This window comes from Crinia signifera, chromosome 7 (genome assembly GCF_055691185.1).
Source record: "Crinia signifera chromosome 7, ASM5569118v1, whole genome shotgun sequence".
Taxonomy (NCBI): Eukaryota; Metazoa; Chordata; class Amphibia; order Anura; family Myobatrachidae; genus Crinia; species Crinia signifera.
The window spans coordinates 149,797,544-149,812,108 of NC_139223.1; the positions used below are offsets into that span (position 1 = coordinate 149,797,544).

Here is a 14,565-nt window from a genome sequence, read left to right on the forward strand (position 1 = left end):
CCATGGCAAGTTCTTCATTCAGACCACGGGGTGTGCGATGGGTTCGCCGGTAGCTCCTTCCATCGCAAACATATATATGTTTGAACAGGAGAGAATTCTGTTTTTGGACAATCCAACTATTTCCACCAATATTGTCATGTACACACGTTACATTGACGATTTGTTAATCTTTTGGCGTAGGAGTCAGGATGCACTACAAGAGTGTATCAACCAGATCAATAGCCAACAATTACCCATCAAATTTACGTCCAGCATGGATGAAAAATCTATCAATTATCTGGATGTCTTGATCACAATTGACCCCACCAATAAAATACAAACTTCGGTTTATCAAAAAACCACTGACAGAAACACCTTTCTCCTTAGTTCTAGCTGTCATCCTCCTGCTTTGAAACAGGGTCTACCCAAATCCCAGATGCTGCGCGCAGCACGCATATCATCCAGCGACAAAGAGGTGTTGTCTACCACACTCGATGGGATGATAGAAAAATTCGTAAATCGTGGATACTCGTATAGAACATTAAAATCTACTAAGAGTGAGGTACTAAAACTGGTACGCTCTGATCTGCTGAAAGGGTCTACACGACCGAATGTCGACCATAAGATTCCTTTTGTCACACAATACACTCCCCGCTGCGAACGCCTCTCTCCCGCAATCAAACATCTTTGGCCAATGGTGACTTCAGACCAGGAGTTACCCTGCCTAAAAACTAAACAATTAATGCCCGCATATAAACGGGGGAGAAGTATACGTGACATACTTGTCAAAACCAACCTAAGTCCCATCACAAAAGAAACATTCTTACCAACAAATATCCGTGGTAGTGTAAAATGTCCATCTTGCACAACCTGCAGCTTCATGGAGTCCGGCCCATATATCAAGAATCCCCACACGGGATATCAACACAAAATTAGATACACTTTGACTTGTTCTATGACATACATTGTGTATGTCATTATTTGTCCGTGTGGACTGATGTATGTCGGACAAACCATCCGGGACCTAAGAACTAGAATGGGCCTTCACAGATCGGCCATACGTGCCACTCTGGACAACAAAGAACTCAAGGGACCCGAACAGCCCGTCGCTAAACATTTCAAACTACATGGCCACTCTCTGGCAAGTTTGCGTTGCAAAATTATCGATCACGTCCCCCCACTAGCAAGAGGAGGGGACCGACAACGTAAATTATCACAGTGCGAATCCCGATGGATTCACACACTGAATACAGTATCCCCAAATGGCCTGAACGAGAAGTTCTCATGGAACATTTTCCTGTAAATATCAAATACGGGACTTGATTTTTCCATATACCCCTTAATGTATGACCATAACATCGTAGCAACGTGCATACCTTGATTTAATCATCGTTGTTGATAGCCTTGACGTAATGCATAATTCGTATAATATATAATATATGCTATATGATACACAAAGTACACTTGGTGTGACTAACCACCTAAGGCGAGCACATATAATCATACTAAAACTTAGTTATGCTGTCTAAATTACCGATGCCTTCTCCCCTTAAGAGTATCGATATTCTCTTTTTTAGATTTACGTTAGGCATTGCCATATGAACGGGACTTACATGGTCCTTAAAATTAATCCTAATAGGGTATACCATTATAAGATCGTCAAAGTTTTTTTTGACACAGCGGTAACCAACATACTAATATATTGCAATTAGTCTACCCCGCTCCTGGGAGATGTCTTCGTAATTTTAAATCCCCCCCGATTCTTCACAATATTTTATACACACATACGTTTATGTATGAGTTCAGTGATATTTATTGCCTTATCACATATATGGGCACTGACACACGCTTTGTAGCCGATCGGCGGGCGACACCCGCTGCACTCTATTATCTTGACATACTCTTTGTTCAAGTCTGACTCTGTCACTTTTTGGATTGCTTTAGTCGTTTTGTATGCACAGTTGTATGAAATTTGTTTATGACGTGTTTTCACTTGCACTTTTTTGATTGTTTTCAGCGTATCCCGGCAACGGTATACGTACATGGTATGATGACAGATACCACTCCTCCTTATGGGGGTGTGCCGAATGACGTGAGAACCGGAAGTTCGCATGTCCGTCACCGAGGCCGGGTAACACGCTGTTCACTGCATCCTTAAAAGTCTCCTTTGGGAGGTAAGAAAATGTTTTGTCAACCTGTTATTGCTTTCTGTGGACCTGAGGAAAAAACCTTCGGGTTTTGAAACGTTGTCCGTTTGATGCTTTAATACACTTTTAACGTGTTTGACAAAGTCCGCAGAGTGCTGCCTCTTTTTTTCCCACCACACAAGCCAGAATTGGCCCAAGTGCTAGGAGAAACTCTACTCTATACTATTCCTGTGGAAGGCACCGCGGCAATTGACCTTGTCTTTGTCATCCAGAGTGCCAATCCCTCGCTATTGTATCTATATATCTATATATATATATATCTATATATATATATATATATAGATATAGATATATATTATATTTATAGATAATAAATATATATATATATATATATATAGATATATATATCTATATATCTATATATATATATATATATAATATAAATACACTTGTGGGCAATCTCACATTGGTGGCAGTGGTCTCATTTTATAAACGTTTTAACAACTGCTTTTTTTTTTAACATATGAGGGGGCATCCAGGCAGACATGTCAGGTGGGCGTGTGGCAGGAAGGACCTGCGGGCATTAGGAGGGGTGCCCAGCAGCCTGACGAAATTGTGGCCATTCGGAGGGGTACTGTAGCCGGAATTTAGGTGCATGCTGGGGGAGGGGGGAGGGAGCAGGGGGAGACGGCGGGGCGGCACGCGGGCTGAAAGTGGCTAATCTTTCAGCCCGTGCTGCGTACACACATAATCCAATAGACCGGCAGGTACTTGTGTAGTTTCACGGCGCCACTAAATCGCATGCGATTTAATACCTGTTCATATCCCCACTATCCGCCGTAGTGGATAGTCGGGAAATAAAGAGGTATTAAATTGCATTTGATATCGCATGCAAAATCGCATTTCTCCGAATATACTCCGCCCAGCGATCAATTCTGAATCAGGACCCAAAAACTGAAATGCACAGAATAATATGGCCCCTTCTCCCACCCTTGGAAATCAAACCCAGCCCATTATGTAAATAGCCTTTTACATGAAAGATTTTCAGCAAAGTCTTTCACCTCCTGAACATCTCTTGCTCTTTTGGGAAAATAGATCAGTGTGTACGCACTACTTTGGTGACAGATATATCTATCAAAGATTTTGGCAAAGTCTTTTGAAATGAAAATCTTCAAGTGTGTATGGGCCTGCTTAGTTTGGCAAAGTCGCATAGCAAATGCCCTCACATCGGTGTATGTGTGGGGGCTATATCAGCAGCAGTGCACGTCCCCGCGCGTCTTTATCGCTGGCCGAGATTGATGGACAGTGTCCATCAATCTCAGCATCGGCAGGGTTCTCCCACCGGAGAACACTGGCGCTGTCTGCTCGCTTAGCACACAGAGCTGACAGCTCACTCTGTGTGTGGGCTGTCAGCTGTGTGTGCTATGCGATAGCGGCGCAGCACAGCCCGACCTAGCATAGCTAGGTCGCCCTGCACACATCACTATGTGTGTAGGGCCCATTAATCTGGCACCAACTGTGCTTTTATTGCAATTCCTCACACTAAAATCAAAACAAAATACCCAACTGCACTTTTTAATAATTAGATATGAGTCCCGTTCTTTGACTTTGGCAACAAGTAATGAGTAAGCCATTGTTACAGTTGTTACCCTGGATATTACTAATACCTCTAGATCCAATGTGGTCAACCTGTGACAGATGTCGGGGACCTTGTAGAATATGGGGGGTATATATACGGAGGTCTGATAGACCTATTCCTAACTAATTTTAATATGTGCTTATGAAGGGTATCATGTGGCCCTATTAAAGGGTCTGGTCACTTTGCTGTTCGCAGTAGATTTTATAGTGTTTTTCTTACTAAGACATTAACAAGACCATTAAGCCACCACTAACCGACCAAAACCTACTCAATCCCAGTAACATACTATCAGGTGAAACGTCTTGTATCATGTTATAACTTTTGTTAAGGTGGAAATTTTATTTGGTACTTGTTTCCTAGAACGGCCACACTAATTTTGATCGGGTCGGAAAAATCGCGTCGATCGCATCGCATGTGACCAAATTGCATGCGATGCGACCAACGCAATGGACCCGATTTTTACATTGAATCAAATGTGAATAGGGTCCCCAGACCCCAATTTTAACCCCCCTGATGGCTCAAATGGCCCCATTGTGAACGGCACCCCACGATTGACGCCAACCCGAAGCGTGGCGAGCGTAGCGAGCCCGCGAGGGGCGGCGGTATGCATCCTCCGACCTTTTCATACCCCTACTATCCACGTCGGCGTGGAGTTGAGAATATAAAGTGTGGCGAGCGCAGCGAGCCACCGAGCCCGAAGCGTGGCGAGCGCAGCGAGCCCTGCGAGGGGACGCGTATTACTTCACAGGTATACGCGTCCGCTCGCCACGCTTCGTGCTCGGTGGCTCGCTGCGCTCGCCACACTTTATATTCTCAACTCCACGCCGACGTGGATAGTAGGGGTATGAAAGGTCGGAGGACGCGTACCGCCGCCCCTCGCGGGCTCGCTATGCTCGCCACGCTTCGGGTTGGCGTCAATCATGGGGTGCCGCTCACAATGGGGGGGGGCATTAATTTTTTAGGCATGACGGGGGCATATGCAATGAGAAATGGGCCATATTGGCCCATTTCCCATTGTTAGCTATGTAAAATGTGCTTAATCGCGTCCATCGCATCTTGTGCCATTATAATGGCACAAGACCGACGCGATGAACGCGATTACAATGTTAAAAATATTTAAACATTGAACCCTATGGCAAAATCGGGTCCATCGCGTCGGTCGCGTCGCGTGCCATGTTAATGCACGCGACCGACGCGATCAACGCGATTTTGCCTTTGCCGGCAAAATGGACCTGATTTCAAAGGAAATTAGGTCCATCGCGTTAATCGTGTACCTTAAGTTAAGGTACACGATCACTCCCGATTGTGGCCGTTCTAGGAAACAAGTACCTTTTATTTAGATTGCATCTTATATAGAATCTAGTATTAAAAGTATAGTCGCATTTTAAATTCTCATCATAAAAAAACACAAGCAATAGTTCAGTTCAGTAATAGATCTTCTTCTACTAATTATTTCTTAAATAAATACATCTCATCACTCATATAATTGTAGTCTTTTACATGTAGATTGAAATTATCATGACATGATACAGTATGTAACTAACTAGAGCAGTCACTTATGTGAACACCATTAAACAGATCATTAATCAATACTTTATTTGCTGTAGTAAAGGGGTCTACACACAGGGAGATTTGCTGAGCGTTCTGAGAGATGCTAGATCACTCAGAACACTGAGCAAGATCGCTCAGCACACAGCGCTGTGTGCTGAGCGATTTGTCAAGGCCAGTGTTCTCCGGTGATAACACTGGCCCTGACTGATTAATATCCAGCATGCTGGATATTAATCGCTGGGCAATAGCGACACGCGGGGCTGCATCGCTATCGCCCCTACATACAGATCAATGTAGGGGCATCTTCAACACGATCTAATTAGATCCCTTATAAAATGCCCTGAAATCGCCTCGTGTGTAGGCGCCTTAAGACAGCGAGACACAGGAGACTATTACAGTAGGGTTTTGCAAATTTAGCATTGGAGAAAATACAGACAGCCTAAAGGTGGGGGCTCAGTATAAAATATACTGTAAAAACACAGATTGCAATAATATATTGTATGCATCATATAGTGTGTATGCCCGATTGCAGCTGTGCATTGCATCCTCTCATCTGATGTGCTGCATATTAACTGGGAAGATGCAATGAACAACAGCATACAGGTGCATGCAAGTTGTAACAACACCCCGTGCCATCATATAGTCCTGTATACTGTCCATGCAATATATTGTTACAGTAAATAGCATCATGCTGTCAGCTGGGTCACACGTACTGAAAAACATAAGACCAGTGAGCCGCATATTTTATCTCCTTCATAGTAACAATATGATAATGTGAAGTGCTATTTTTATAAGAACATGCATTTCTTAGGAGACAATTAACATAGAAATGGTATTTTCAGAAGTGAATGCTTTTGCAGAGGACTTGCTAATACACATAATAATCAGTAAGGTCTGTAGATCACTAATTAATTTAAAAAAAGAAATGTTGATATACTACACTGCCGAAGCACGAGAAACATTCAACAGGTATCAATTACCGCCGTGTACAATACCTGCAATTTCTTCTAATGTGTTGGCCCGCATATCCAGCAGCACTGTACCATGCAGAATACAACTTCTCAGCTCAAAAAGGCTATGAAGTGACAATGTGGCCACATAGGGCTTGCTCCACCTCTCGCCACCGTCTTCAACGTCTTCTTCAAATTTCAGCCATCTAAATCACAGAAGTCTTAATTAAACACGCAAGAAATCCCTGCTAAAATTCCACCATTCTTGTTTATTTCGGTGTAAAAACTTTATTGATCCTAAGGGGGGTCATGCAATGTGTACGGATATTTCCGACAGTCGGAATCATCGGAATTATCAATGCGGCCATTTCCAATCACATTGAAGCCTGGCTGATTCAATTTTCTAAAAAGTCAAATCTGTATGGTTAAAAAAATGGGCACTGATTTGTCAAATCCGTGGTCGTATTCGACCAAATAGACGTGGATTTTGACTGCTTACGACAGTCAGAACATTAGATACCGATGGTCGAATTGACGTCGGATTGTCCATGATTCCAACTGTAGTGAACTTTCCGACAGTCGGAATCAAACATTGAATACTCCCCTAAGCAAACAAGCAAGAAAGAAAAAAACAATATAGTACAATACAAAAAAAATAAAAATAGCAGTCTTTTTTATTTTTGGGTTTAATTGTCCCTTAATAAGATTAAGAATAGTTTTATTATTTATTCAACATAGTTTGTTTAGTTAATCAAAGACGTTTAAATAATTTAGCCTATTTTGGGCGCAGACAACTATCTATCTGTATTATAACATTGTCGCTTGCACTTTTATACTTCAAGGCCGATTTATATATTGCCTAAATGGTGGAGGTTTAGCAACATAAACCAACAAATAAAAATAAACAATAACAATTTTTTTTTATTACACAAATCCATATAATGTGCCAAATCAGATCTATAAGTTAGAATCTTCAACAACAACAAAAAAAATTCATCTTTGCCTTGTTATATTAGAATATGTGTATGCTTAGTTACAGGCCAGAACTTCTGTTACATTCATAGGCCTTTATTCTGGTTCACTCATAAAGGCAAATTCCTTCTCAACTGGACAAAAACATGTGCACTGCAGGGGGGTGGGGGGTGGGGGTGCAGAGAGAATTAGACTTGGGTGGGGTTTTACTACAAAGAAGATCTATATTGCAGTGTAAAAATAATTTTAAATATATCAATATTTTTGCTGCACAGAAACAAAATAACTCAGAAACAGATGGAGGGCCTTTTATCTTTGCAGGGGCTGGCGGTCGGATCACCAACCGCCAGCCCCCACCATGCTGTCTAAAGTGGATGCGCGCACATGAGACGCACACGCATCCCCTTCAACCAGAGCTCCCCCGCCGCTGGTTCACGTCCCAGCCCACGCGGCAACTGGGACGCGCGTGCATCCCAGTCAGATGGAGAGCCCCCTCACCAGCGGGGGGCATTCTGGCGAGCCCCAACACTGGCTGAGAGGCGCGCCATCTGTATATTGAAACGACAATTTGAAAATGTTGGACTGACCTAGCCATTTCTCGCCATTCAGCATCATCCCCTTCACGGAGGCAAATTTCATCCAGCTCTGTGAATAAATCATGAGGAATGTGTTCTTCATCATCATCTTCTGTTCCAAGGATAAACTGGACCCTTTGGGATGGCGTGTCTATAGGCAAAAGTAACCACACGTTATCATCAAATTAAAAATGTTAAACTTCATACGTTTGCAATGTAGGTTGCAGGGCTTGTTTCTGATAAAAGACAGTTTTTATCAAGCAGCACATACTTTATATACATACTGTATATAGACAGAATTTACCACACTTTGGAATATAATAGCCAACAAACCACAAATACATTACACTTATAATGACACAAAAGAGTAAATAAGGGTTAAATGTCTTTTAATATAAGTTGCTGTATGGTACACGTCCAGTCCCAGACATTCCAGATAAGAGAACCCATACATAAATATACAAAGCATTGTTAGAAGCCAGCACCTTGGACAGCATAAAACTCATTAATGGGCAACATTTAGTAGGAACCATTGCATAATAACTATAATTAGGGTTACCATGATAACAAGCATCATCTAAGCTAGTACAAAGCACTGAAATTACACTGAAGTAATGAAAAGAAGGTTTAAATAAACCACAATTTAACGTTATTTGTTGTCAATTAATATATATATTTGAGGTAAGAAAAACATTTTTCCATGCGCGATAATTATGGCCATTAATGTCATTACCAATAATATCAACAGGGAATGATAGAAAAAGGAAAAGCAAATAATAAGTGGCTGATCCAGAACAAAAGGAATCTCCATTTGCATTGTGTATTTTGCATAAAGTCACTCTGCCCATACTCTATACATGCGGCTATGTATTCGTAGAAACAGATGACTGTAAAGACTGAACGAAGGTAGGAAGAGGCATTCTCATAGGCTGATTTCAATGAGTGTCAACGAAATTGTAGGCAATGTGGGCCAGCACAAATGCAACCAGTGCATCTAGATGTAGCCACTCTCATGGTGGCTGTAAAGCAGTTGCGCATGCACGTTAATTGTGCTTAGTTACAACCACAACTCAGCATGCCGGGCTGCGGGCTAATGATTTCCTAATGGGCGTGCGCAACACGGGATACATGCCGCACCCATGGTACAATGGAGACCATGATGACAGTGGCTACATTTGTATATAGACACTAATGAGGATGATTTGGAGAAAACCAGACACATATGCCACCCATGCAGAAGCATATGCTTGCCAAGGTGTGTAGAATACTACATTCATTTTCCATCCACTTTTCTTTTCAGTAACGTACAGTAATTTATTATTGAGTACATAGTACACAATTTACTACAAACTCTGCATCAGAACTATGGAGACCAATAAATGTTGTTGACGATACTGTATGCATGTAATATGGCTTTAGAGTGGTATCTGATTGCCGATCATGACACCCATCATCACACCAACATTGTATATTTAATCTTGCATCACCTGTACTTCACATGATGTTACATGATGTAAAATCACCTGGAAATGAGTTAGCCTGTAAGGTACTTATTTCTATTTTACTATTACATATTTTTTAAATCATTATTCATCAAAGATAATTAAGTGACAAAGACAATGTGCCATATTCAATGCGGCCGGCGATGGGGTTAAATGGTGGGGATCGCCGATAACAAGTGTCCCTCACCGTTTAACCACCGCGCCGACCGCTCACCCTATTCTACGTTACGGAGGAATCCTCGCTGTCAGAGGATTGCGAGGATTCCCCCAAACAGCAAGGATTACAGCAAATGCAGGGAGCCCGCTGCATTTAGCCACGAGCCTAGCTGTTTTAGCAGCCACACATGCCGTTTTCCCGTTGTTACAAAAACCTAGCGACAGGGAAACGGCGTGTGCAGGGAGGGACAGTTGAATACTCACTGCCACAGCTCACAAAAATCATTGAATAGACCCCAATATAGCTGTTCAAATGGTTATAGTTATAAAGCCAAGATCTCAGATGACATAATCAGAGGTACTGTATATATTTTAAAACAGCGGGCTGAAAGTAATGCAGTGGAGCAGATTGGCTGGGACTTTTTCTCCATTCACTTTATTACTCTCCAAAGCTTAGACCCCACCATCATTTATCATACATTCACCAACTTTGATTGCTTTTATTCATTGTTTTATTATTATATATGTTTTTATGAGAGCTCTCATTTATTTCTTTGTATAATAAATGCTATATACTTATGTACATGTGGTAGTGTATATTTCTTTCAGTTAAACCTAGCGCTGTACTCCCCCCTTTTTGCTTTGTACACTAAACAATCGGGAGACATACACACTCCCTGTACAGCAGCTTTGGTTGTGCCTGTGGTTCTATCCCCCTTCTTTCTTTATTCACCAACAAATGTTGGTTAGGATCAGTGGTCATTTTGGGCTCATAAATGTGACAATTTAAGACTAGTTAGGCCTACATAGGATAATTAGTCATTAATATTGTAAATAAACACAATTTTTTGATAATGCAAAAGCATAAAATCTATGCGGCGGAAAGTAATACAGCAGAGATTGCCAGAGGTCCAGATGAGCAGCATTCATTAGCAAAGCCATGCTTTGTAGATGATTGCCACTTAAAAAAAAATAGTCAGAGTTTGTCCAGAATCCCGTACTTCTGGTGAACTCAAACTGTGTTGCATCACGCCACACATAAAATGGCTGCATTCAAAGTGTGGCAGCAGTTGCAACATTAGGGTAAATACAGTAGAGAAGCCCATAATGTAGCCAGTGCCATGTGATGGTTTGATAACACTTTTGAGTTCTTATTGATCCTTATGTTGGGAAGTTGGTAATAAATTTACAATGCAAATAAACTCTATTGAATTGGGAAACTCCCCTCAAAAAAAGAAAAATCATTGAATAGGGTATCCCAATGTGGTAAAATGATTCTCATACCTCCTAACATGACCCATTCAAGAAGGGACAATATGCTCTGTTTCTGGTCTTTCATGCCAGTAGCAGTTACAGAGTTGCTGCAGCACAGTCCAAAATTCAAATAGGGGAGCTCCACCAACTGCCACCCTGTGAACCGCAATCTGATATGGAAGCCAGTTCTGATTCCTCCTACAGCCAAGATCACATAGTTGTCTTCTATCTTGTAACATGAATTATTTCATTCAGTTGTAGTACCTAACATAATGATCCGAATTGGGAGGTATAATGTACAAATATTTAGTGGCCTCCTTTAAAAAGACAAACAAAGAAAATACATGACTATACCTTACCATATGTAGGAGATTCTCGTCCATCTTCTAAACCCGAGTCCCGTTCCCTATCTCTTTTTCGGTGTTTGTGTCCACGATGTCGGTGACTGTGACGTCGATGACTTTTTCTACCCCCAAGAGGCACGTGAACTCCAATAAACAATGTTCGATGGCCTGTAAAAATGATCAAATATATGAGTTCTCTCTGGAAGCCAGTGATACTGATTATTACGTATAATAACATCCATATTTAATTTTCACAAACTATGTTAGCCTGTCAAATACTTTACTTCAATTTCACTCAATATTTAAATCTTTTTTGAACAGCTTCATAACAAAATTGGAATTATTTTTCCCCAGACATAAAATGTGTTATGCCTCTGTCAGCAGGAAAGTGAAGTTTATTAATTGGTCTAAATTAAGTGATGATATGTGAATTTCCTAGCACTTTGCTGACATCTACAAGAAAACTAATCTATTTACTACTGCATCTCCACCAGGTGCAGTACAATGATCAGAATTCTGACAACCATATAACAAGTGATGATTTCAGTTATAGGTTTCTAATGTATGTGGAAATTCGCAAGATGACAGATGTTAGAATTATCAAAAGTGTGGGACTACAGGTGCAGTATGTTCTCGTTCTAGTTCTTTTCAATTAAAACCACAATTTTATGAAATCAACGGGAACATTGTAACTACGCTATGCAGAACACTGTGATCTCTCACATATCTACAATAATACAAATAATATATACTGTACACTACCTAAAGTCAAAGGAGGTCAATAATGGCTTAAGACTCAATCTTTACCATGCTTCTTCATTTGAGATTCTTACTTATGTTTATGGGGCAAGATGGCCAGTTTTGTGGACCCATCTTGCACTAGCTGGCTGAAGGAAGCAAGGGCTGTCTCAGGTTCTGAAGTTGTAGAGTACCTAGAACTGTGACCGCAGTCAGGGCTGCCATGACATATTGTGGGCCTAGGACTGAAGAAGGGCCCTCTTTCCCCTCCCTACCTTATCCATGCTACACCCTATAGGACATCACAAATATATTTATATTAGCTGTATTTACACATTTAGAAAACTCATATACAATATAGCTAACAAATATTAAATTTGCTTCACTATAAAGAAGTCTACAGATTACACTGGTTCGCAGATAGAAAACATGAATGTACAGTATTAGGTACTCTTTACCTAGCACGGCGCCCACGATTTTGATCGTGGGCATCGCAGGTAAAAAAATCGCGGGCATCGCGGCCATTGAATGCACTAAAAATCGGGTGCGACGCGATGCCCGCGATTTCCCATAGGGATCAATGTTAAATTTCTCAATTGACCCGATTTTACTGTTCAATGCCTCAATGGACCCAATTTTTCCATAGGAAACAATGTTAAATGGCCCACAGAGGCCAAATAGCCACCTTGAAGTGTGAAATGGCCCCCACAATTGTTAACGCCACCCCACGATCAACGTCAACCCGAAGCGTGGCGAGCGCAGCGAGCCCGTGAGGGGCGGCGGTACGCGTCCTACGACCTTTTCATACCCCCACTATCCACGTCGGCGTGGAGTTGAGAATAGAATAGTGTGGCAAGCGCAGCGAGCCACCGAGCCCGAAGCGTGGCGAGCGCAGCGAGCCCCGCGAGGGGACGCGGATACCTTCACAGGTAAACGCGTCCCTTCGCGGGCTTCACAGGTATCCGCGTCCCCTCGCCACGCTTCGGGCACGGTGGCTCGCTGCGCTCGCCACACTATTCTATTCTCAACTCCACGCCGACGTGGATAGTGGGGGTATGAAAAGGTCGTAGGACGCGTACCGCCGCTCCTCCCGGGCTCGCTGCGCTCGCCACGGTTCGGGTTCACGTTGATCGTGGGGTGGCGTTAACAATTGTGGGGGCCATTTCACACTTTAGGGTGCCTATTTGGCCTCTGTGGGCCATTTAACATTGTTTCCTATGGAAAAATCGGGTCAATTGAGGCATTGAACAGAAAAATCGGGTCAATTGAGAAATTTAACATTGTTCCCTATGGGAAATCGCGGGCATCACGTCGGTCGCGTCGCACCCGATTTTTAAGTGCATTCAATGCCCGCGATGGGCGCCGTGCTAGGTAAAGAGTACCCAGTATTATTATTCTGACATTTTCTTAAATCAAGGCACCCTAGAGCAGGGGTATCCAACTCCAGTCCTCAAGAGCTACCAACAATTAACATTTTCCAGGTCTCCTCACAGAAACACAAGTATTTAGCTCCACCTGTGGATCTTTTAAAATGTACCAGTGAGTAATGAGTGCACCTGAGCGCCTGCCGGGTGGACTGGAAAATGTGAATTGTTGGTAGCTCTCGAAGACTGGAGTTGGCTACCCCTGCCCTAGAGTATCAGCATTTTTTTTATGGCATCCTTAGTCCAAAAATGTCTTACTCATAAATTAAAACAACTAGGTGGCCCATGCAAAAATTTTGCATGAGAATGAAATTCGTTTTAATTTTAGAGCGAGGTTGGTTGTTTGTAGTAGGGTGAAAGAAGGACCAGTTCATTTGTAGCCATTTCGAATAGCCAAGATAAACCAATCATACCATTAAAGGACCAACAAACGGGGAAATTAATATTTTATTATTTATTAATTAACAGTTTCTTATATAGTGCACACATGTTACGCAGCGCTTTACAGAGAATATGTGAACACTCCAGTGGAGCTTACAATCTGTATTATCTACCACATGTACACGCGTACATATACATTCTAGAGCCAACTTACCTACCAGTATATTTTTGTATTGTGGGAGGAAACTGGAATACCCAGAGGAAACCCACGCAAATATGTGGAGAATATACAAACTCCGCACAGTTAGGGCCATGGTGGGAATCAAACCCATGACCTCAGTGCTGTGAGGCAGTAATGCTAATCATTACACCATCCGTACTGCCCCAATATCCAGCAAACTTGTAAACCCGATGCTCTGCCCATTCCATAGGGCCTAGGTACAATGCAGCGCCACACATGCTATAAACGGGGACATTTGTCAATTACAGAAACATTTCCAGGCCCTCGCCATGCCTCTATAATGGGTTCCAGATGGCTGACAATGTCTAGTCAGTCAATAGGTCAACACCAAAAGTTAGACATGTATTAGTTAGACCAGGCATGTCCAAACTGCGGCCCTCCAGCTGTGGTGAAACTACACATCCCAGCATGCCTTGCCATAGTTTTAGCATTCCCTAATAGCAAAACTGTGACAAGGCATGATGGGACTTGTAGTTTCACAACAGCTGGAGGGCCATAGTTTGGACATGCCTCAGTCATTGACAAAAGTTAGACATGCATTCGTTCGACTTGCCAATATCATGACAACCGACTTTTTCTAGCGAAGCATGGCGAGCACAGCGAGGGGACGCGGTACACTTTTACAGTGTCCATGTACACATATTGATTTTCCATGTCGACAATTTACTGGTGTCGTTTTTTCACTGTAACTTTTGGTGTCGATCACACCCCT

The 14,565-nt window shown here is 42.2% G+C and overlaps 1 protein-coding gene across 4 annotated transcripts in view; it reads right to left on the minus strand.

The window, feature by feature from the left end:
• Positions 1 to 14,565, minus strand: part of SLC4A10 (solute carrier family 4 member 10) — a 293,099-nt gene that overhangs the window by 158,058 nt on the left and 120,476 nt on the right. For all 4 annotated transcript variants that reach the window (XM_083153947.1, XM_083153946.1, XM_083153949.1 and 1 more), the window contains exons 3-5: positions 11,085 to 11,237; positions 7,826 to 7,964; positions 6,312 to 6,472 (exon numbers count right to left, since the gene is read on the minus strand). In XM_083153947.1, coding sequence (XP_083010073.1) covers positions 6,312 to 6,472; positions 7,826 to 7,964; positions 11,085 to 11,237 — 453 coding nt within the window. The remainder of the gene's footprint in view (positions 1 to 6,311; positions 6,473 to 7,825; positions 7,965 to 11,084; positions 11,238 to 14,565) is intronic.